The sequence below is a fragment of the Rhinolophus ferrumequinum genome, chromosome 6 (assembly GCF_004115265.2).
Source record: "Rhinolophus ferrumequinum isolate MPI-CBG mRhiFer1 chromosome 6, mRhiFer1_v1.p, whole genome shotgun sequence".
In the NCBI taxonomy this organism is placed as follows: Eukaryota; Metazoa; Chordata; class Mammalia; order Chiroptera; family Rhinolophidae; genus Rhinolophus; species Rhinolophus ferrumequinum.
In genome coordinates this window covers 47,070,414-47,095,041 of record NC_046289.1, presented here as the reverse complement: position 1 = coordinate 47,095,041, position 24,628 = coordinate 47,070,414, and the positions used below count along the sequence as shown (strand labels likewise).

The 24,628-nt window shown below is 38.5% G+C and overlaps 1 protein-coding gene across 1 annotated transcript in view; it reads left to right on the top strand.

The window, feature by feature from the left end:
- Positions 1–24,304, top strand: part of RAB8B (RAB8B, member RAS oncogene family) — a 58,602-nt gene extending 34,298 nt beyond the window's left edge. The window contains exons 2-8 of the mRNA XM_033108677.1: positions 7,111–7,171; positions 9,317–9,377; positions 14,220–14,297; positions 15,475–15,564; positions 16,919–16,984; positions 19,114–19,164; positions 19,968–24,304. Of these exons, the coding sequence (XP_032964568.1) occupies positions 7,111–7,171; positions 9,317–9,377; positions 14,220–14,297; positions 15,475–15,564; positions 16,919–16,984; positions 19,114–19,164; positions 19,968–20,060 (500 nt within the window). The 3' untranslated portion in view covers positions 20,061–24,304. The remainder of the gene's footprint in view (positions 1–7,110; positions 7,172–9,316; positions 9,378–14,219; positions 14,298–15,474; positions 15,565–16,918; positions 16,985–19,113; positions 19,165–19,967) is intronic.
- Positions 24,305–24,628: the final 324 nt, after the last annotated feature.

Here is a 24,628-nt window from a genome sequence, read left to right as displayed (position 1 = left end):
AGGTCTGTTAACTGTGGGCTTGGTCCAAACTCAAAGTTTCCTATCCTCTGTACCACTGGGAAAGCCTTCCCTCTGGCCTCCAGTTGTACCACTGGTTTCAGAGAAGTTTCTGATAAGCAGTGCCTTGAGCAAATGCTGACTCCATAGCCGTTCCTGGAGCCTCGCTGCCAGGTCTCTGCCAGCTCTTATTCCTGTGAGTAGCCTGGACAATGCAGAGGCCTCTAGTACAGCTTTACCTGCTCCTCAGAGAGGCAGGGCAGAGCCCCCTCCCCCAGCCCCCTAGTTTCAGCCATTGGACTAAAAAATCAGAACTCCTTTGATCCTCTCCCAGAGCGCCACTCTCATCAGTGACCAAATGTGTATTCTTCTGTTGTCTTTGGCCCAAAGGGAAGCTCCTTTTCCTCCAGGCAGGGAGGGAAATGTCCCTGAATCCCCTGCTTAAAATCTGAGTGGCCAGCACTCCTTACTACTCCAAGACCCAGATATGCCCCCTCACTTTCTGAACTTGATCCAATCTTGCTGTCACTCCATACTTGGTCACCAAGGGCTCAGAGGCCCTCTTAATATTGAAGAAGGGGGGAAAGGGGGCAGTGCCTGCTCCCCCCACCCCCATTAAATCTTCTAAAGTGCCTTTCATCTCAAAAACTTGGTTTGATTTTTCTACCTCCATGAATGAATGCCTCCATATGTCATTTTTCTAGATAACTAATCATTGCTTTTTTAAAGTTATGAACAATTTCAGGTGTACAAAGGCATACCTAATATAAAACTCGTCCATGTCCATGTACCACTGCTCAGTTTTAGAAATAATAAATTATAAATAGCGTCAAAGTCCCTGGGAACCCCTCCCTGATCCCTCTTCCATTTCTCTCCAGAGGTAACAGCCATCCTGATTTTGTTGATAATCATTCTCGTGCATGTTTTTATACTTGAATCACACTTGGATGTATATAAAATGATACATACTGTTGGTTTGGGTATTTTTGAAATTTTACAGAAATGGTTTGACTCTGTAAATTTCTGCAGTTGCTCTTTTCACTTAGCATTGGTTTTAGATTCACTGTGTCAATACATGTAGCACTTGTTCACTAGTCGTGAGCATTCCCTCGTATAGCAAGGTATTCTCATACTGTGGACATTTCTGTTGTTGCTAGGGTTTTGCTATGACCCTTAAAGATAAGAAGACTTCCTCAGGAGACATGGACATTCTGTACATGTCTGTTTGGGAAGGCCTGGTCTTTAAATGCCAAAATTCTATTTTAACCCATTTTTGAATTGGTCTTTGTGAATCTGCGTAAGTTGCTAAGTCTGTCTCCCTGGGCCTCAGTTTTCTTAGGCACATAGGGAAGACTGGACGCAACAGTCTGTAAGGTACTTTCCACGCCTAGAATTCTGTGATTTCTTTCATACTTGATTCCCTGCCTCCTTACAGTGTATAATGTGTATCAATTATGAGCAACTGTTTAGCATGAGAATCAATTCAGAAAAAATTAAAGTGTGTGTGTGTCTGTGGTGTGTGTGTGTGTGTGTGTGTGTGTGTGTGTGTGTATTCAGAATGAAAATGGCTTCAAGTCCCTTGGGAATGTTTTCTTAATAATTGAGATTTCCTGTTTTATTGACTAGATAAATATTAATGAGAAAACTGGCACTGCTTTCAAGCCATACCAAAATTAATGTCGGCGCATATTCGACCAACATGGAAGCAAAGTTGGAGTCTTCTCTCTGCTGCAGCGTAGATGTTGGGCTCTGTTAGCTGGGCAGGCTGCCTGTAGCCGGGGGCCCGTGGATTGCTCATGAGTTGGGATGACTCAGGGTCGTCATTTTGAACGTGAATGTGTTGCCAAAAAATGATGTTTTCTAAAAGGCTATTGAAATATGAAGGGTGTTTTTACCCAAAATGTAATGCCTTTCAGAAGCTAAGTTTTTTGAGATTGTGTAGTCCTTTTGAATGGTGTATGTGTGTGTGTGTTGGGGTCGGGGGGTTGCTCCCTTAGTGCAAGATGGATGAGCTGTGGTTCTTGCTGCTGTTGGATGACCGCCCCCTCCTTAGCAGTCTCTAATCTTGTGGGGCTAGAGCACAAGCCCCGCCTTTCGCACTGAGGACTCAGGCCCGCTGCTGGCAGTGAGAGCGCAGTTTAGGCGGAGGTGGCCTGGCAGCTACCTGGGCTGCTCATTATTCATCTTTTTCCTGTATACATTCGTGGCCGGACACTAAATGAAATCACCTTCAGAAAAGTACTGTAGTGATCATGAAATTTAAAAACATTCATGCCGGGGTAGTAAGGGATAACTGATTTGTCGGTGTCATGTAGCTATGAATATATAACGTTTTATTAGGTTTGAGTAATATTATTCTAACAGATATTATGATTGATGCAACAGCTTTTCCATTCTCCTGTTTTTAGCAGCCCTGTGGACCTTGAGGGATGGGCCTGAATTCATCTAAATTTAGGGATAGGTTTAGATTAATTCAGGCTTGGTAACTGCTCTTGGCAGTGACTGGTTCAGGACCTCAGCCTTAGCCCCCAGAACACGACATAGATTTCCATGGTTATAAATCCAAAAATGAGACATGAAGGCAAGGTCGCTAGAGATTTTGGGGAGACATTTCCTCACATTTAAGAAAGACACACAGGAAAATGATCTCCTTTCTTCTCGGTATTGCTGTTGTCGTCAGGAAGTGCTATCAGTCAGAAGATGAAATTGATATTCACAGGAAGGTAGAGCCAAAGGAGGTACAGAGAAATGAGCTGGAACTACTGGACTGAGCCATCTCTGAACCCCAGCTCACCACTGGGCTTGTTATATGAATCAACAAATTGCCTTAAGCAAGTTTGATTTGAGGTTTCTGTTATTTGCAGCAGAGATTATCCTAATTGATATAATTGTACTATTATTCTTATGACTTGTTATTTTTTAATCCTGGAGTATCCTCAGGAAGTTGTCTTTTCTTTAAATTTTAAAATGAGTATTAATCTACTACATATTCTACTTATATAATCTACTGATATTCTACAATATTGTGTTGTCAAACTAATTGTAATATAAAGAGCTTCACTTTTTTCCGTAATAAGATTTTTCAGCACCCTTACTGTTGATACTATGGTATACTAAGGAAACTTGGTACTTCCATGGTTTTCTTAGCTCTCTCCACACTTAGAATTTAACCTTAATTACATAAGAGTATTTAACCTTTCATTTAGTATCTACTATGTACATGTTTCTGTGTGCAGCCTAACTGGCAGCGGATGGAGCCCTTGTTTGAGGTGAGAGCAATTCAGAACACTATGTGAATGAACCCAGTAACAGAGGATTGAATTACTTACTGTACCAAAGCCAGGCCTGAAGTAGGAATGGGCGTGGCTAATTGGGGGACTGAGGGAGGAAGGACGGAGAGGACCGTTGGGTAGAGTGGCATCCTCAGGAGGCCGCCTCGTGAGGTGGCCATGCACATGGGGGGGGGGCAGGAGGGAGGGAGGTGTGGGGCCCACAGAGAGAAACAGAAGGCCACAGTAGGAGAGGGGTGTATCCGGTAGGAAAGGCTGGATTGCCAGGCTGAGGAAGTTGGATCCGCGGCTTCTTGAACAGTGAGGTGACATTACCATTGTAGAACGTTATCCTCACAATGGCTTGCAGGGGAATTAGACCAGGGAAAGAGTTTGGTGCAGCGTCCTGGGCAGCTATTATCATAAACCATACATGACATGACAAGAGCTACAGGATAATAGAATCCGAATGTGTAATATCTTACATTTATATGGGATTTCAGAGTTCTCACAGCACAATCATACAAATATCTAATTTATCTAATTAGACCCTCTCAATGCCTTTCACAGATGAGGATACCGCGGTTCAGAGTGTTAAGCAACCTCCCAAAAGTTGTTAATGACGGAACTCAACCTACAATCTAAGTCTTTTGACTTCCAGGCCTAGTGCTTTTCAATAATAATATAAACAATGTTTTCCATTTTTAGTGAAGTTAAAGTTGTGCTAATTTGACTGTTCTCTACAGTCTTTGTCTGTCGACTGGCTCCCGGCAGCCACATAAACAAAAGTTAAATACCAGTTCACAATTCTTATAAACATTGAAAACCTCTGAATAGTGAAAAGATGGTTAAGGATCGCAGATAGTGATAGAACCTCCTCAGATAACAGAAAGGTAATCCTTATAACAAACACAAAAAAACAAAACGCTAGGTCAGTAGCAAGTTTCCTAAATGTTTTTAATGAATGGGGAGTAACTGAGACCTGAAGAGAACCTCAAAATGGCTTTGTTGAATGAAGGTGGAAAAGTTGCCCATGACTCCCAACTTCAGGCAAAAACAACCTTGAAAGAACAGGAGTTATAATCTTAGTAAGCCAGAATAAGGAAAGTTTTCATTTGAGCAGGCATTTTGGTATACATCATCTCTTATTTAAAATGTGAATGACTATTAAATGATGGAATGTCGGTCATTAGCCTTCCAATTTTCCAGATACAAAGTCAGTATTTGAAGGTCATGCATTTTTTCTTTTTTGTTGTGGTAAAAAACAGAACAAAAAAAACAAAGTTTACCATCTTACCCATTTTTAAGTGTGTAGTTCAGTAGTGTTAAGTATACTCACCCTGTCGTCAAACAGATTCCAGAACTTTTCCATCTTTTGCAGATCTGAAACTCTACCCATTAAACAACAACTCTCCTCTCCCCCTCCCTCCAGCCCCGTGGTAACCACCGTCCTATTTTCTGTTTCTATGAGTGGAAAATTGATGAATTGGTTTAAAATGTTAGTATCAAGAAGCATTTATTGAGCACCTATTGGGCATTGTTCTTGATGCCTGAACCAAAAAGAGATAAAAGATAGTGGAGAATCCCTAGAGGGTCTTTGTTACACTGGACTTGGAGATGTATAAAACCATAAATCACAATAAAAATCAATGTGTATTGTCTTAAATGAACGATGGCCACAGTAAATTCAGTGTGGCGCTAAATACTATCCATGCTGTTTTGCTAAGTTTTGCTTCGCAGGCCCTGCCGCACTGAGGCACCCTGGAGGAAATGTGAGCCTGAGAACCTGGGGATATAGGGTCTCAGATTGCAATTGTTAGCGATAACAGTGGTTATTAGTGTGGAGAAAGAATGATTGAGAAGCTGTCCTGCTGGATTAGCTTGGGTGTGATTGTTGGTATTTCAGGATGCACAGGAGTACCTAAAAAAGGTCCCTGAGGGGAAAGTGCTATGCTGAAAAGAAGGGGAAAACCCACTTGGTTAATGCTTAGACGTTGTATATGAAGCCAGAGCTGGCAAGCAGCCGGTTTTTTGGGTGCTTAGTGTTGATATGTAGAAACATTGTGGTAACATAGCCTTGAAGGCTTTGCTCGGCCTCAAGTAACTGCTGTTAATGTTTCCAAGCCAATTTAGAGGATACATAATTGACTTTTTTTAAAATGTCTTGGAAACCACTTTCCAGGGTTCTGTACAGAATGCAAAAGAATTGAAAAACCTAACACTAAGCTGAGTAGCCAGATGATGAGGATTTTGCAAATTGCAACGGAGTTGTAATCACTGATTGGTGCCTTCAGAAAGAGTAGCAGCTTGTTTCTGATAAATGATACAACCTGCTGATATTTGTCCAGGACTCTGTGGTTCTGTGTAGTTGAAATTGCTCAGTAAATTTTGAGCTACCATAGTGGCAGCTCAAAATAGGTGAGTGAGGGAGGAGTTGAATTGAGTGCCAGAGCCCCAAACGACTTTCACATGCTACCTATCAGGCCCAGTTGGGCGGGCGCTTCTGAACTTTGGCTTCCGCTTTGAATTACCTAGGGAGTTTTGAAAATCACTAGTGCGCAGATCCCACCCTTGACCATTTAAGTCAGAGTTTCAGAATTTGGGGAAGGGAGCAGGCCTAGTTATGAGTTGTTGGTTGTTGTTTTTTTAAGTTCCCCAAGTAATTCCAAAGTGCAGCTAGAACTAAAAACCATTTTATTTATTTCAGCTCTAGCCAGTAAGATGCTGGGAACATTTATTAAAATGTACGTAAAATACTTGTTAACTGTGTGAAATAAATACAAGCTTTCCATTCCCTGTATAGACATGTGTGTCTGTGTGTGTGTGTGTGTGTGTGTGTGTGGTTTTAAAAAACGATGATGTTTTATTGCTACCAGCAGGAGTGGCCTGCATGGGTTGGTGGGTGCGTTGGGCGCAGGTGTGGTCTGGAGGCCAGCTCCCAGGGCTCCTCAGATGTACTTCTGGGACTGGGTAGAGGAGTCATGCCAAGCTACCGCCACGCCGCAAATAAGATTAAGAAATTCTTGGAAATCTAGCTGCCCATCACAGTTGAGGTCCAGTTTCTTCATCATGTGGTCAAGGACACCGGGTTCCTTCTGGTTCTTTGTGAAGGCAACCAGGTGTGTATTCATGAAGCTTAGGAGCTCAGTCTCAGAGAGACTACACTTGTTAGTGCCCTTTCCAGCATCTTTCTGGAAAACAGCCATCAGAGGCTGATGCACTGCTCAGTCTCTGTAGGACTGTACGGTTTTGCATGTCGGAGTGGAGTAGGCACAGAGGCTGTGAGCCCGGAGCTAGATGGGCTTTTTGTTGGTTGGGGGGGCGGGGAGGGGGGTGTGTGTGTGTGTGTGTGTGTGTGTGTGTGTGTGTGTGTGTGTGTGTGTGTGTGTGTGTGTGTGTGTGTGTTTAGCCAGTTGCAGATTCTGAAGAAACAAATGGAAGGAGCTGGAGGAAGACATTGTGAAGAGGTCCCACGGCCTTCTTTAGGGAAGGATGGGGCATGAGGGGTAGGACACTGTTTATGTGTATTTCAGGAAGTAGACATGTAACATGTTCTCAATCTATTTAAATTATGTAAGTTTGAGGGATGTGATCCCTTTATGTCAAAATAATGAGGCATATAATACATTGCATTTAACATGTGTGGGAATTCTTTGCAGAGTAATTAGCATTCCTTTCTTCAGCCTGTATTCAGAGGAAACATACCATTCACACCCTCTCTTGTGCTCACATTTTCCAGTGCGTTGGAGAGCTTTTTTTTCAATAGAAATCTTTGTCCTTTTCCTAATAAGACTTGGATTATATTTGAAGAAATTTAGCATGTCTTTCTTTCTTTTTCTGGCAGGAATTGATTTTAAAATCAGAACGATAGAACTAGATGGAAAGAAAATTAAACTTCAGATATGGTAAGTAAAACACACACACACATGCACATGCAGAGTTTCTGCCTCAATCGGGAATTGAAAGTGGGAATTGAAATGTGCATTGTGATAAGTTAAAGGTATTCTGTGATACCTTTAACTTTTTCTTTTCTTTTCTTTAACAGAACCTAAAACATCTTTTCTTTAGCAGAACCAAGGGGAAATGGGTATTTAAAGGTCTCCCCACAAAGAGTGGGAAGGTAAAGAATGATAGCAGTAACTCACAGCCAGAAGAGATCTGAGAACTCATTCTTCCAAACGCTAACGTTATAGGGGAAGAAACTGAATTCTAGCGTATAAATTATGTTTTCATTGCAGTTGCAGCTGTGAACTCCAATAAGGCAAAGTAGTCAAGTGGTAGGAACCCTGAACAGGAAGTGTAGATCTAGGTTCTGGCCCGGCTCCCTCAGTGGAGGGCGGGGGGGGGGGGGGGGGGGGGGGGGGGCAGCTGCCCCCCTTCTTAGTGCCTGCTTTCCCTCACTTGTAAATTCACTGGGTAGACTGCTGATACCTGAGTTCCCCTCCAGCTCTGAGATTTTATAATTGTTTTGCAAATTTCTTCTCATTAAATAAGAAAGTGAGGAACACGGGACTGGGAAATAAGGGAGAGAAAAGTCATGCCTTTCATCTGTCGTGTTGCAATATGCAAGGCAAAGATTTCCTTAGGGTCACCCACTGCGACTGGTTAATTCCCAAAGAATTGAGCAAATTACAGTGAATAAATATGATTCTTCCAGATTTCCAGGTTGAATATTTTTGGCTTGAACCCAGAAACTCTCCATAGACTTTCTTTTAACCTCCTATAAGCTGGCTTAATTTCTTTTAATACAGGATTCTCCATGAAGACACATAGATTTGGAGCCTTGAGGAAGGTTTTCTATGATGTTTACTGATCTAATGTGTGCTGATGACAACAGTAGACAAAGCTTAACAGTTTAGAGCTACACAGACTACACAGGGGAAGTAGTAAAGTAATATGTATGAACATTTTTCTTAGGTTGTTTTTCCTCTTTGAATCTGAGAACAGGGATAGAAGTAGAACATTATATTGAAATTTGCTAGCCCTTCTTTTACAGAGGAGGAAACTAGCACTTACAGTGGTTAAGTCCATCTGAGGGCATGTATCTGGGTTAGTGATAAAGCTCAGACAACTACCCAAATCTCCTGGAATGGCATGTCAGCTTCATGTATTAGCCCAGTACAGTGGTTCCCAGTATACGGCGTTGGAAAATATTGTGAAGGTTACCACAGGCTGCCCTTTTCATTTATTGGTATGTAGTAAGAGGCCAAATATTTTAAAGATATAAAAAAGTTTGAAGGGTGATCAGCTAATTAGAATTTGATATAACATCACAGCACTACTTATGGGTACTCTCAGCAGCAAAATAGTCTCTACTTAGTCCTCACGACCTACATTTAGTGTGGTAGGGTTCTCCGTCCATCCTCGCTGCAGAACTGGTTCTAATTCAAGTAGCGTATTAGAATCAAAATGCGGTTAGTCTCCTTAAAGGTGCTGGGCTTATATTTCCCCATCATGTCTTTACCGTGTACCAAACAGGTGCCCAGCACGTGTACAGACATGTGTTGAACTCCAGGTTTTCATTTAATCACAGGTTCCGTAGCTATGAGTAAAAAAGTTCCTGAGGCGATCCATTTTAGTGTGCTCTGGTAGGCAGAATTTACACAGCAGTAAGTCTAGCCCAACTGCTTGCTTTGTACAGAAAGCAGACTTTCAGTCAAGTGAGCAAAATGCCTCAATCATTAGGCATTTATAAAAGGATTAGAACTGCCTCTAGGGGTCCAAGAATTTAGAACTATTCTCTGTTCTCTCCCACATGGGTTGGACTAAACCAGCACGCCAGTTCCTAGCAGGCCCTGGATTTTCCTGTTGCCGCTTTTATTATCAAGTCCAGGTTTTTCACCCAGGTCATTGTGAGCTCTTGACAGGCCCCCGTGGCCACCACCGCCTCCAACTCACAGACACAAACAGGCTCCCTTTGTAGCTCATTCCCCGTCCCCCGGAAACATTTGTGAGCAGACCAGAATTATATCTCCTACAGCTTAGAGTCCCTCCTCAGTAATGCTGGTAATGATTTTTAAAACCACTTTCTCCTTTGTTTCGAATTTTAGGGACACAGCAGGTCAGGAAAGATTTCGAACCATCACGACAGCGTACTATAGAGGAGCCATGGTGAGTGTGTTTTGGGGCTTTGTAACTCTTCAGGTGAAAGTAAAACATGAATATTCTTTTGTCAAGTTTATAGGACTCAAGCTGAAGTCTAGTACAATGGGGAAAATAGATTTTTTTATGTCAAAACAAGACATTTAAAGGGTTTCTTATGTTTTGTGTTTAGTAACCATATACTTTGCCATTGGTCTTCATAATATTAATCAGGTAATTAGCTTGATTACTAGTAACATCATAAACTAAGATGTTTTAGCACTCCACACATACTCTGAGTGATTGTGGAATTTTGTGATTTCCCCTTTTATTAATACCTTTGCCAAATCTTAGCAAACCACAAGCTCTGTGCCTAAGTATTTATTTGTGGCACCCTCTCATCAGTTAGCCCTGCCACCATCATTCCTGACCTCTCACCAGGTCCACGACTTCCACTTGTAATGGCTCAGCCCTCTGGAGTCTCGTCCACCAGCATTCGGCCCGCTGGCTAGGAAGTAGCTGAATGGTCTGTGACTCTCTGAGGCTTAGAATCTGGTGAATCTTGACTCCGAAGTCCTTCTTTGCCTGCATCCTAGCCTTATCCTTGTTAGCATAACCTCATTTGGCTGTTTTCCATCCTAAGATGCTTCATCTATACACGCCATTTATATTGCTTGTTGGCTCAGAGCGGATTCTGTGTGGTGCTGGGAGTGCACTGGTAAATAAGGCAGCTTAAAAGCAGAGCTGTACTGACCCATGCCTAGAACGTCAGGCCCAGACCGGGGCTTTATCTCTGCCTTTTAGGCCTAATCCAAGCACAGTTGGAGCTTTGAATTATGATGAAACCCAGTGTGCTCAGAGTCTTGGAAGGCCGAGCAATTGAAATTATGAAGCTCAACCTAGTGGACTGTGGGGTACCAGCGGTCGTCTGTACCCAGCTTATTGCTTAAAAGGCTTGTGCTCCTGGGAGTGGTGTCAGTGATAGAACTATAGGGGTGATAGCTGTCCCCTTGCCCTCAGGAAGATGTGACCTGAATCCACAGATCCCTTTATTGCCACACTGCCCTCCCTTCTTCCTCCACTGCTATTCACCCTCTATTATTTGAGTACCAATAACTCATCCCCACAAAAATATGGGGGATTCCTTTTGAAAGCTGTGCCACCTTGGCACTGTACATCACTAAGTATTTTCTACGTATGGGTTCTCCATACTTTGCCCTACGATACCTTAAGATTGTGAAAGGTCATCATTTTAGAAACAGTTGTCAGCCCCTCTCTGTGTTGCTTAGACTGGAATCAAAGGCAAGGAACAAGTGTGTTTGTTTGGTGCTTGTTTCTCCCAGGAAGGATTTTAGGGGTAAGTAAGAGCATGTTAACAGGGATGATTTGGAGTAGTTTACAGGTAACTTCAATTAGAGGCATCGTATAAACCTAATCTTTCTGTAGACCAGTTTTTGGTTTCCCAGGAGTGGTGCATTGAGACCGCTTGCACGCTTGTTTTCACTGGAGAGTGGGCAGGAACACTAGAATGTGGGGCACGTTTCCTTTGGAATGAAGGAAGAGGTCACTGAAATGTGTTACTTAATTTAGATTTGAGGATTTTCTGTCTTTTTTCTTTATCTACTGTGTAGTCTTTCTTCATATTACTTTAAATAATTAGAAAGTGTTACTATTCTAAGTAGTAACGTCTTTCCATTTTGAAAGCAGCGGTTTTTGTCTCTTTTGTGCTGCTGTAACGCCAGCGCCTGAAACATAGTAGATGCTCAATAAATACTTGCTGAAAGGGTGAATCTGCAAAATTTCAGACCTGGAAACAATCTTAGGTTTCTTAAGAGGAAATTCTACTCTACTGGAGTCTTGGATCTTGCAGGTCATTTTCTCCAATGGGATGTACGACCATTGTATTCTCACGGGGGCGTGTTCTCATTTCAGCAAATGGTGGTTCTGGCAAGTTTAGTTTGTTTGGTTCAGGTATGCAGCATGTTGATAAGCACTGTACTGAAGTCTGCCACCATGGCGGAGTCCTTTGGTCTATTTCAAACTATTTAGTAACAGTTGCAGGCATAGCAGTAACCCCGATGGACAGTTGGGCTTTGTGGGAAAAGAAGCATCATTGCATTATCAATATTTCTCATAGATGAACACTGTCTTAGACAAACTCTAAGGAAGCTGTTGTTATTTTAAGTATATACCAGATGTATAAAGTTTTAACTAGTATACTTGAGTTTGTATTCCCAACTGATTCATAATACCAGTTAGCTTACATTGGAAATAGTCAAGGGGTTCCTGCTACTGAAACCAAAGCTATAAATTAAAAATACCTGCCATTTATTAAGTCCAAGCTGTGTCCTGGGTTCTAGCTTAAATCCTTTACACACAGTGTCTCAGTAGATTCTCAAAAGAATCCAGTGTGGAAAATGTGCTGTCCTCGTTTTTCAAATGAGGAAATGGAGACGGAGAGGGATAAAATAACATCTCCCAGGTCAGTACATGGTGGAACCCGGGCTCGATGCCTCTGACTCCAGAGCATGTGCCCTTAACCACTGACTCCCCTGTGTTCACAGCCCACCCTGAATGCCACCTGAGAGACACACAGCCGTAAGGATCAAGGTTGTCCCTGTAGTCCAAAGGGTCGTAGAGCTACGATAGTTTTTAACTTAATGTTAGTATGACAGTCCTCGTAAACACTTTGAATCAGGAATTACTCAGATTCCATTCCAAGTTGTTTTATTGTGGTAAAATATACATAACATAAAATATATCATTGAAGTGTACAGTTCTCCACTTTGATTTTTTAAAAAGTTCTTTACACTGACAATTGTAAAATCTTTTTTACGGTGTAGCCAAAGTGAAACATTTGCAATTGAGACTGGGAGGAAGGAGGATAGCAGAGAATATTATTTGTCACTTAAATGATAACATATATTTTTCTGCTTGTCGAAAGGTTACGTGTAGTGTAAGAAATCATCCAATATCTCACCTCCCAGATAGCTTCTGTTAACATTTTGTTGTTTCCTGGATTTTTTTAATCCATGTGTACATGTGGGTTTTATATGATTTATAATTATTTACATTTATATTTTATATTTATTTACAAAGTTGGAAACCAGACCCTGAAGGACTTTGCCTACCGTACTAAGGAATTTTCATTTAATTATGTGTGCAATGGAGAGGTACTAAAGGATTTTAAGCATTAAAGTGATAACTCTGGTACTCTTATGGCGAGTGGATTAGAGGAGGTTAAGAATGAAAGCAAGGAGAGCAATTAAAGACTGACAGTAATCCAGGTAAAGGCTGATTGATGAGAGTATGAATAAGGCCATTCTTGGGGGGGTTGGGGGGGGTGTCAGATTCTGGAAATATTGATATTATTGGGCCTACAGGACTTAGTGACCAGCCAACCGACTGACTGACTGACTGTGGAGGAGATTACTCCCAGGGGTCTGCTGGGGCTGGCTGGCTGGGTTGTATTGTCCTTCGTCAAAATGAAAATGCAAGAGGGAAGAGAAGACTTGGAGAGGAGGAAGACAACCTCTTGTTTTACTTAGTTGATTTTCAGTGACTAACACCGGACATCTGGGAACCGATGTCTAACCGTGGTCTCCAAGGCATGCCTGACCGCTGTGTCTTTGGCCTCATCTTGTGCTCTTGTCCCATTGGGTCTGTGCACTCTTGCCAAGCTGACTTTCTTTCACTCAATACAGTGGGTTCTGACTGGGGCTTCCTAGTCAGCAAGATATTTATAACAGTTCTGCTATGTGCCAGGGACTATGGGCTTCCCCTCTTCACTTCAGCCTCAACTCTTTTGCCCAGTTCAGGTCTGTTTAGTCCTCAGGCCTTGGCTTTATGTCATTTTCTTGGAAGCCTTCCCTGACCACCCCAGGCCCTCAGCCAGATTAGTTAGCATTTGTACTCAGAGCTCCCCGTGCTTCTTCATAGCAGTTGTCAAAATTATAATTAATTGTATAATTATTGGTTTATTGTTTTCTCTGCTAGCCATCCATGAGAGGAAGGGGCCTTGTCTGTCTTCTGGTTAACTACATTGTCTATCTTCTGGTTCACTTCTTGTTCACTATGGTAGTACTTAGTATGTATAGTATCAGACACATAGTAAGTGCTCACTAAATATTTGTTGAATGGCTGGACGGGTGGGTGCATCTAGCAGTTAATACAGCAGTGTAGTCTGGTGATAAAGATTTTAGAATAGTTAGCATACAGATGTCAGTTGAAACATTTAGAAAATAAACCCTTTAAAAATATGATGGCAATGCCTTTAATTAAACTTGTATAACAAGTTTATATTATGCATTATAATTTATATAATATGCATTATATTTATATAAATGCATTATATTTTAAGTGTCTGTGATTTATTTAAATAGATCAGCCCTCATTTTGATCAGCCCACATAAAAAAAAAAACTTTAAAGCAGTATGATTACAATCTTAGTATACAAATAAGAAGCAAGATAATTTCTACTTGGAATAAACACATGCACAACAGAAGTGATTGCCTCTTACTCTCAGTGTTATCTCTGTTTTAACCTAAACACGCTTTCAGCTCCAGTTGGTGCCGATTCTTATCGTGCGAGGTCAGGTAGAGAGGGTGTATCACCTTTACCGTAATCACTAATTCATTAAAGGTTAACAGTGAAAATGTTAACAGAGTATTCATTTACATGGCAAGACAATGGAAGAATTTATTTTTGCTTCTTTGTAATTTAAAATATTGTTATGAATCCTTTTTATAAAGAAAACCAAAAAAAATGCAGGACAAATCAAAGGTTTCTGGAAGGGAAGAGTACATTTACATTATATTTTATAACTTTAAATATATAAAGTACTAAATAAAGATCTTTTTTTTCTCCTGTAGGGAATTATGCTGGTCTACGACATCACAAATGAAAAGTCCTTTGACAATATTAAAAATTGGATCAGAAACATTGAAGAGGTATATATGGCAAGAGAATGATGATACCTGCTGGGTGCTTGTACAGGGCTCCTTCTGTCTCTCAAAGAGGCAGCTGAGCTGCTAAGAAGTAGGGCACGGGCAGGGCAGGCCCTCACTGAGGAGTCCTGGGACAGCGAGGTCTCCTGTCTGCCCTGCTGGACTTGGGTGGGTGGGCGGGGCTAGACAGGAGCAGTTTCACGGAATTTTAAACGTGGGCCCGATCTTGGAAATCATTTAATCCAAGTTCCCATGTCACACATGAGAAAACTGAAGCCAGAAAGAAGTGACTTGCCTGTACTCATATAGCCTTTAAAAAGCAGAGCCAAGATTAAAACATCTGATTTCCATGTTCTATCCATTCCACCATTCTGTTTGGCAAAAATGTGTCTTTCTTTAAACAAACTTAATCATTTTGCCCTTCTAACATTTTCTGCATCTTAGATATTAGGTTGGTGTAAAAGTAATTGCAGTTTTACTATATTTGAAATTTGGTTTAATTCCAGATTGATTGGTATTAAGATTTTTGTGTGTGTGTCCTTGACATTTTAGAAAGAAAGCTGACTCAGAAATAATTTTGTACACGTTTATATTAGCTAACATGAATTTATTTTTTAAGTATTTCACAGTCCAGAATACTTTCCCCACTGGCTCACTCGGTGCCACGTTTTTTCCTTTCTTTGACCCAAACTAATATTTGGAAGTCATTAGATAACCATGTTTTATTACTGTTTGTTCATGTACAAAACAAAGACATGAGAATGACTGAAAACCGTTGAGAAAAAGTTTGCGTAGCCTGTTACGCTGTAGCTTTTCCCCTCCTCCTATCTTTTAAATTTTTCTCTGAATCATGCTTTGTGTTGAGTGAAATATTATGTGTCTTATTATTAAATTCATGGATATGTTTCTAACAGGTTAGGATTTGTCTATTGAATAACTGTGTTTTTCTCAAGCAGTTTTTTTTCTTTTTAATTCAAGTTTATTAGGGTGACAATTATTAGCAAAGTTATATAGATTTAAGATGTATAATTCTGTAATACATCATCTAATTATCACAGTGTGTGTTCACCTCCCAGAGTCAGTTCTCCTTCCATCACCATATATTTGATCCCCTTTACCCTCATCTAGCACCCCCGTACTCCCTTACCAGTTTTTATAGCATACTATTTTCTCCCTGCAGCATGCCTCTTCAGATGTTGAAAGAATGATCCTGGGTAACAAATGTGATATGAATGACAAACGACAAGTGTCAAAAGAAAGAGGGGAGAAGGTAAATTTGAACTGAATGCATAAGAATTGGAATCTACTCACATTAAGCATTAATTTTCTTAATGTAATTATTGATTTAAGTTTTTTAAATGTCTGTATTTTAATCCTTTAAAAAATAACAGAGATGTAATCGTTACTTGAATGGTATGAATTAGTATTCGAGATCCAACTCTATAGACTGTGTAGTCATGACTCATTCCTAAAGAATTTGCTGTTTTCTGGGAGATACAAATTGGTTCTTTCTCAGATTCCTGCAGCTTAGAGTTCAGGCTATTTTTTCCATATTCGTGTGAAAATACCCAGTTTTGAAGTTAAAGTAATTTATTCTCTGAAAAAACCTAACAGCGAATGAAGTTCAACAGTAATCATTTTCCAATTCATTATTTTTTTCTAAGAATATTGTACAACACATTAGATTTAGGTCATTATGGATAAACTGGTGACTTGTAACTCATCGAGACATGGATGTCATTTATAGGTCATTTATAAGCATTTCTCTATTTTGTGTCCTGCAAAGCAGAAGAGTTTATTACATGTACATATTTACTTCTGTGACATTTAAACTGACTTAGAGGCTTCAATTTTTTTTTTTAAGTTTATTGGGGTGACAATTGTTAGTAAAGTTACATAGATTTCTGTATTACATCACCTATAAATCCCATTGTGTGTTCACCACCCAGAGTCAGTTCTCCTTCTATCACCATCTATTTGAGAGGCTTCAATTTTTAACTCTTGGAATTTTGCTTTAGCCTTTTTTCTTTTTTTCAGTGATACATGCAAAATGCATTTTGGTTTTCAATCTGACTGCAAATGTTTTTCCCCTAAAAGCATTCTCTTAATCTTGGTGTTATAAATGAACTGGGAACTCTTTGGGAGTAGATCGAAATACGGAAGAGTTCACATTTGTCACAATCAATAGAAACCAAAGCAATGAATACTTAATATATTAAGCTTTTGTTCTATTAAGCTCCGATTTATTAAAAAATAATGAAAAGTCAATAAAGTAACTGTTGGAGAATTGTACTTTCAGAGCAGATAGAAGGAGTAACAAATCCAAATTAATGGTAGGGGTGAGTGTCAGTTTTTCTTCTAAGTATACTAGAGAACTAAAAGTATAATAGAAAGAAAAAGAGGTACTTGAATTGTTTTGTGTGTAAGTGATACCGTGTTACTTATGGTGATTAAGTTAGACATCTAAATTTCAAACTCAATAGAAGAAAGCAAAGAGATTTGAGAACTACAGGACTTTTGAACTAGATATTCTACTTTGGGGGCTTTGAAAAACCTAGACAATATAAATGCTTTATACTTTCAAGAAACTTACACTGAATTTAAATGTTTCTTTTGTCTTTCAGTTAGCAATTGACTATGGCATTAAATTCTTGGAGACAAGTGCAAAATCCAGTACAAATGTAGAAGAGGTAAGAAAGAAATGTTTGGGGACTTGTCATATAGTAGCACTAGTGCTTATTTAGGTGCCTGTGTTCAAACCGTGTCAAAGCCTTGATTTTTTCTGACTTAGTGAGTGCCTTGTGTAAGCTCCACCTCCATTACGTGAACCTCTGTGCTTCTGACTTTTATGTGGACCCTGGTTGTTGAATTTCCAGCACCCAGCTTCCACATAGGGTATATTAGATCGGTCAATTAAGATTCACCAAACAGAAGATACAAATTTAGTTTAAGTTCAATTTTGCCCTTTGGGAAACTGGAAATCCTGCACTAGCCGACCAAACACAGTGTCCTCTGCTCATTTATCATCGTTCACATCATCCTGTAGCAAGAGACTCTTAATTATTTTCATGTCTGTACTCTCTCAAGAGAGAATTAAACTGTTAGCTTATTGAACAGATTCCCTAGGTATTCACGTGTGAAGTAGATTGGCATTACACATTGTAACCCAATGGCATTTAGTAGAAATAAAACAGTGTATTTATCAGAGAGTAGTTTAATAAATTTTCAGTAAGTTAACTGTTAAAGAAAACCAAATCATCTAAAGTCTTTTAATAACAGATTTTCTTTTCCAAGGGCAGAATTATTGATAATATTTTTTTTAGAAACATTTTGAAAACTGATCATAAAAATAACGCATGTAATATGTGCTAATACAGTTATTCACTTAACAATAATACTGATGGTTTCATAAACATTTACTTTCTCAGGCTACTCACTGTGCACCAGAACATCATGGCTAAAAATTGAGACTTAACTGACTTCACTGGCTAATGGACACTGATCAGAACTTTTTATTTGTTTTAAATAACTAAAACTTGTTTTTTCAGGTTGGCTAATGGGTGTTAAGAAACAGGAAGCCTCTACTGATTTATTTATACAGCATAGATAAGCAGCAAAATGCTTCCTTCTGCTTGCCACAAAAGGATTTCCTTCCATCAGAAAGCGGGGAGCCTCTTAAGTCAGCTTTAATGGTGAGGATAGGAGAACAGCTTGCCCACTGAGATGGCCCGCACAGGGTTGCTCCCACAGAACGAACTTGGTGACCAGCTTAGTGGAGACGGCTTAGTCTCTGTTGGTACCTCTACCCCGATCACACCTGTGGCTTAGAAATAGCATTGAGTTAGGGCAGTAGAGTTGTCCGAGCTGCTTATTCTGGCCCAGCATTCTGCAGAAGTTAGCAATTTTCTCAGAGCTTTACCTTAGTGTGGTTAGCCTCATGAAAACTGGGATGGGCTTCTTTAGTAACTTAGACTCACAGGTGACCAGTGTGACAAGACACCGACAGTGAGTGAGAATAGTAGTTACTGTATTGTTTCTGTTTGATTTCATTGGAAAGTATCCTTTGCTGAACATTTTTGGGGCATCAGGCGTGGCTGGGAACAAAGAGACTGACATGACAGTGGGCTTAGCCTGGAAACAACTGAAGACGCCGTAAGAGTCTTGGCTCTATAGAAACAAAGGGATGATAGGTTTAAAAAAGGGTTGGTTTTGGTCAAGAGACACTAAGCATAAAATGTCACTGAGATTAATCAGTGAGATTGTCCTGCTTGCATTTGATCTGATTTCCACAGTGGGGGATCTAACTGAACTGTAGGAACTGTCGGGAAAGCAATTTGAAAGAGAGGACATTGGAAATAAAAGGCAGAGATTTTGTAAAAAAACAGGTTTTAGAACTATAGGGTAATATGTATTGACTCATTCACTTATTAAACAGATATTCAGCATCTCCTAGACTAGGCACTGTGTCCCCCTTTGGGGATGCAGGGGTGGCTCAGACAGAGCCTCTGCCTTCCCTGTGCTCTCTGTATACTGAGGAAGCCACCCATAACTCAGCAAGTGTCATATCAGGAGCTTGTGCCAGATGGTATGTGCAGAAAATATCTGATGAATGAATGAATGGCAATTTGATAACACTGGAAATGTTTATGATATTGAAAAACAAAATACAATGTTCATGTGTACACCATGATTACAGTTATGTTTTTTCTTAATTAAAAACAATATATTTATATTTTATAATGAAATAATAAAAACTGTACATTTCTATTTTAAAATATATTGTAAATAAATAATAATGAAATTTTTGATTTACCTTTAGGCATTTTTTACACTTGCACGAGATATAATGACAAAGCTCAACAGAAAAATGGTTTGTATTATTTATAATTTTTATTACCATTATGCTATTTAAAATTTTGTTTTATTTATATTGTTTATTTGATTACAAGGATAGGCCTGACGATAATATATTCACATTAACTCTTTTTTTTTCCTGACTGACATATTCACCTGGTTGAACTTTGGTTCTTATTTCTGTTTCTTCAGGTATCTTATTTATGAACAGCAGCTATTTCAGTTTTTTCATCTGGTTCTTTAAGTGGACCTTAATTAAATTTTGATCTGAATAATTAAAACAATAATTGCACACATTAAATTTTTGCCATAAATTATCTAGTTGAGTTTTCATGTGACATATTTATGTCTATATAAAATTATGATCTTGAAGTTGTTATGTTTGCCTAAAATTTGAAATGATTGCAGTGATGAATCATTAGGACAACCTTGAAAGTTTATTTTAACCTGCATTCTGAATATAATTGCAAACTTCGTTACCTATTCTTCTTACCTCTAACAAGAGAATTGCCTATACTAATATGCATCATTATCCTTGAAACGATGCTCCCTTGGCTATAATTTCTTTGAACTGGAAACAGGAGCTTCCTAACCAATATATTACTCATCTAAAAGGTGCTGTCCTAAAAACATTTTTCTCATTTTAATCCGTCGTTTCCAAAGAAACCTAGAACATCAGAGCTTAACTGGTTCCTTTTCTAATAAACTACTCTGTTGAATCCACATCTATGGTATGGTTTGATATTTTTATTTTTTAGATAATTGGGGTCAAACCATGAGAGTTTTGTTTCCTTGGTAACTTTATCTTCTGTTTTGTAGAATGACAGCAATTCATCAGGGGCAGGTGGACCAGTGAAAATAACAGAAAACCGATCAAAGAAGACCAGTTTCTTCCGTTGTTCGCTACTTTGATGAACTTTTTCTGAGAGACTGCAGCACACCTAGAGGACCCTTTCCTGCTTCTTTGAAAGCACAGGTCACCCAGCCTCAGATTCATACCACCAGGCTGCTGCTGAGAGCACCACTGAACCTAGACCTCTTGACACAGAATGCCACGTGGATTCTTGGCCTGTCAAGATAACAGGCTCCTTTTTTCAAACATGGAAGCAATGAAATGGAGACACATGCAAGACTTGTTTTTTCTTTGTTTTATTGCCTGTTGCAGAAGCTGCTATCTTTCTTTTTCACTTTGCACATCGGTGTTAGCCTTTCCCTATTATAGCACAATTAGACTTATATTTGCACGCTTTTGTCTCATAGAGTTAGTTCTAGACAAACTTGTGCTTTTGGGGATGTTTAAAAAAGTAAAACATTTAAAGCAGAGGTTAATATACTAAAAGTAAAAGACATTTGGTCTGTTTCCTATGGCCAGATGTTATTGCTCTGACAGTGTTTATTTAAGGGCTCTGATTTGTTATTTTCTTAAATAGGAATCGTTAAATTCTGATAAGAGTTATCTTAAAAATTCATAAAAATGTCCATCTATTCATCAAAGGCCACAATTTCTTTATTTCTTCAGATTGTTTAGAGCTTTGCTTCATTCCTGATCTTTTTGCCAGAGTCTGGGTAGCTGAATAAATCACTTTCTCAGTTGATTCCCTCTGCCTAATCTATAGAAACTGCATTTGGAAATCACTTTAATGTCACTTTTCCTTGGGTTCATATTTGCTATTTTTTCCTGTGTTTGACCTATTGTAATCACTCAGTTATCTAAAACTTAACATCTTTGAACATTGTTGTCTGTTTCTAGTTGTGAACTACTTTAGCCAGAATTTTACATAGGCAGAGAGATGTACCATTTAGGGTTTTATTTCAGCGTTTAATTGTGGTTCTGTCACATTAGCATACATAATATATTTTTCCTTAGGTTCACTCCTTAGCTTGCTGGTTTAGTTGCAATACCCAATTCCTACCATAATCCCTGTCAGCAAGAGCTAACAAGAGTTAGGTTTAGATTTTAGTTTATAGAAAGCTTAACCTATAGGGAGAGAGATTAACTTGTTTATGAATATAAATTTAGTAGAGATAGCTCTTGGCGATGGTGAAAATAATGATTTTTGTTCTGTTTTTATTTGGGCTTTTTTTTTTTTTTTTAAATGTAATTAGACCTAGTGCAGCCTCTAGGAAAAGTCTTGCCTTTTCATTACAGAAAATATGAGCAAGGTTTCAGTTTTAAAATAGCTGTTGTTAGATATGTTGAACCCAGTTCCATCTGTTCAGTTTCATTGTTAGATAACTTGGTCTAGTCATTTGGGCCAAAGCCAACCAAAAGCTTAGCTGCCTTTCTCATCAAACACTGGTACTGGCATACCTTTTGTAAATGAAACCATCACATAAGAAAAAAAGGTATTTAGTGTTAACTTATGTGCCAAATTCAGATCATTATGTCATTGCTGTTATTCTAGCCTTCAGTGTCATAACACAAAAGGGAGTGATATAAAGGTGATTAGGGAACTTAATTCTGTTAATAATTATTCTTCCTGTTAGGCCTGTTTTGTCTCACAAAGGTTACCATCTTGCTTGATAGTTAAGAATGGGAAATGAAAGTGGAAATGGATTCCTTGTTACCACAGAGAATTCTGCTTCAAATTAAGATGTATCATTGGAATGCTTGGACCAGTCAACCTTTACTACTTTTTGAAAACGTATGCACAGTTTAGCTGCAGCCAATATACCAGAGCTATTTTTGGTGGGTACACTAAACTTGTTGTTGATAAATTTCGGCTGCCTTGATTTGATTTTTTTTTTTTTTGTACTTACCTATAGGCTCAAAGGCACCTGTTGGTGTCCAGTATAATCAAGTGATTCCTTGATTGAAAGTTGGTTGTAAGTCTGCTCTCTTAAAATTAGATACATTTTTGGAAAGAAAAAATAATTTCTTAGAAATATCTTGTATTTACTAATTTTCTGAAAAAAGATCCAAGCAGTTAAGCTTCTGGATGGTAACAAAGTAGTTTCTAAAAGTCAAGTGCTATGACACCATGTATGAATGTAATTCTCTTAGTAATTTACCTCTGACTATTTGGTGTCTTAACACTTTGGTTTCTATCTCAGGGGTTGTCTGCAAACCAAAACTGACATATTCTGTGGTGAGCTTTTTTTTTTTTCTTTTTAATAGAATGCTTTACTTTTGTTTTGTTCTTTCTCTCTTCTTTTGTCTTTTATGGATTAATAACTAGTCTCCATGAATTTCCCTTTGAAAGAGCCTGTAAAAGTTAGATGAGTCTAAAAGTGCTCTTTGAAGTAGCAGCAAATTGGGGATATATGCTCTGTTATATAGAAATAAATCGTCCTTGCTATTTTCTTACATTTAGTCTTGCTAAATTGTATATAATTTGAGCTAAGACCATAGGAAGTACACTTTCTGCATGGTAAAATGACTCAATAAATATTCCACTTTGCTTAATAATGTACATATAGTGCATTATTTTTTCTATTTGTAGATGAATTTAGTGACAGATAATTGTCTGTTCCCTGCTGAAACTGAAGAAATCTAGTTTTGTGTGAACATTTTTGTCGTCTTATGGATAAGGTACATGAAGACTTTTGCAGCAGTATTAGTGGTTCAGTGGCTGCACTTTATTATCAGTGTGGTAATTTTTGCCAGTGATTGGACTAGACCTTTTCAAATAGAGTCTGAGGGTCTCAGACAATGGAAATGTGCTGGGACTAAGTAGCATGTAAATCAGTTGATTGTAAAATGTTTCGCTGGGAACTTATTTTAGCTATATTTTACTTCAGACAGAATTATGAGAAAATAACCCACCTGTGCATCAGTTAGGAGGTGCTGCAGGGTTTCTTACTATTTACATGAACATTTTGTGCAGTCTTTGTTATAAATTTTCAAAAGACTATACTTTGAAGGACTATTTTTTAATTATACCTCATTTAGCTAACTAGTATTCTAATACCTGGTAGAAAAACAGTGAGCCAGCCTTTAAGCATCCAACACAATTTAAATTATATGTTTTGTTTTGAGCTAAAGGCATCATTGGGAAAGGTAGGAAGTAGTTTAGTTTAGAATAGAACGTACATGTCATATCCCATAGTGCAAACAAAAGTATTATCTCCCTGTCTCCATTAATAAATTTAGCTGTGCAATATAGATAAATGTTTGCAGAAATTTCTAAATAAGAGATTATAACTCCATTTTACAGGTTCTAATGCTGAGAATCTGTATTAAGGCTTACATAAAGGTTTTCCTGTGAACAGAAAGTGATACATTTAAGCAGACTTTCTTTTCTAGTTCATGACTTAGATTTCTTTATAAATTTAGTTCTTAATCTTTAAAGATGAGCTTCTAAGCTTAAAATTTTGAAATAGCACTTCATTATGTTGGTTTACATAACCCCCATTTTACGCAGTCATTTCTACCATCGGGTTTTTTAGAATTTTCTTTTAACAGGATATTCCTTTTTCCTTGTTGTTAATATCTAAAGAAGTGGGGGCAGGGCAAGGAATGTCTAAAAATGAAATTCCTTGTCCTAGAGGGACCTGAAGAGACCGGATATGCTAATAAAATTTCAAATGCTAGCACAATTTTACAGTAGAATCAGTCTTTTTTTTAGACTAATAAAATCAATGGGTGTCATACTCACTCTGAAAAACATCTAAATGACTGAAATTTACAGAAATGAAAATTAGCAAACAATTATTTTAGAGAGATTTTCAAATTTTACTTCATTTTTTTGAAATGCTTGTGCCATATGCAATTGCATTTCTTATTGCCAAGAACTAATAGAACTTCTTGATTCATTTTCTTATCATTTTTAAAAATGTGAATTTAATTATTAGAATTCATTCCTATGGCCTTACAAATGGGTTTTATTTTGTTTGCAGCTGACAATGCAGTTCCTTTAATGGAAAATACCGTAAACAATTTGACTAAAATCATGCCCCTAATGAGAAATATCTAGTTTTTCTATAGAATTATCCTACTGTGTATGTTTCAGCATATCTTATTTTTATTCCAACGGCTTAATGTGAAAAGCTGCAGATAAAGTGGACCTGTTATGTGGTTAATCTTGTTTAAGCCAATTCATTAACTGTGTACTGATACTGTTGCTGTGGTGTTTTTTTTTTTAATGGATTTTATTCCAGGTGAACTTTTTTTTACAATAATGTTCGTCTAAAATAAAAACTACATAATGAAAATACTCTTGGCTCCCTAAAATGGATTGCATATTTTAAAAATCTCTCTTCAGTTTTTCTAGGTGTGTGACTCCAACCATGATAGACTTGGGATAGTTTAGCAAACTGTGTATTTGACTTCGAGTTGTGTAAAGACTTAGAAAAATGGCCAGATCTCCTGCTCATATCTAGTTCAGCATACACTGAGGTCTCTTATAGAACTGCAGCCTTAAATGGATCACCTTCCCTTCTTAGTCCTTACAAGCATCCTTTCTGTTGTTTGGTTTTCACTTCCAAACAACGCAGTTTGAGGACCCCCCGCCCTGTGGATGTTCCACCCCTGTGCCGTG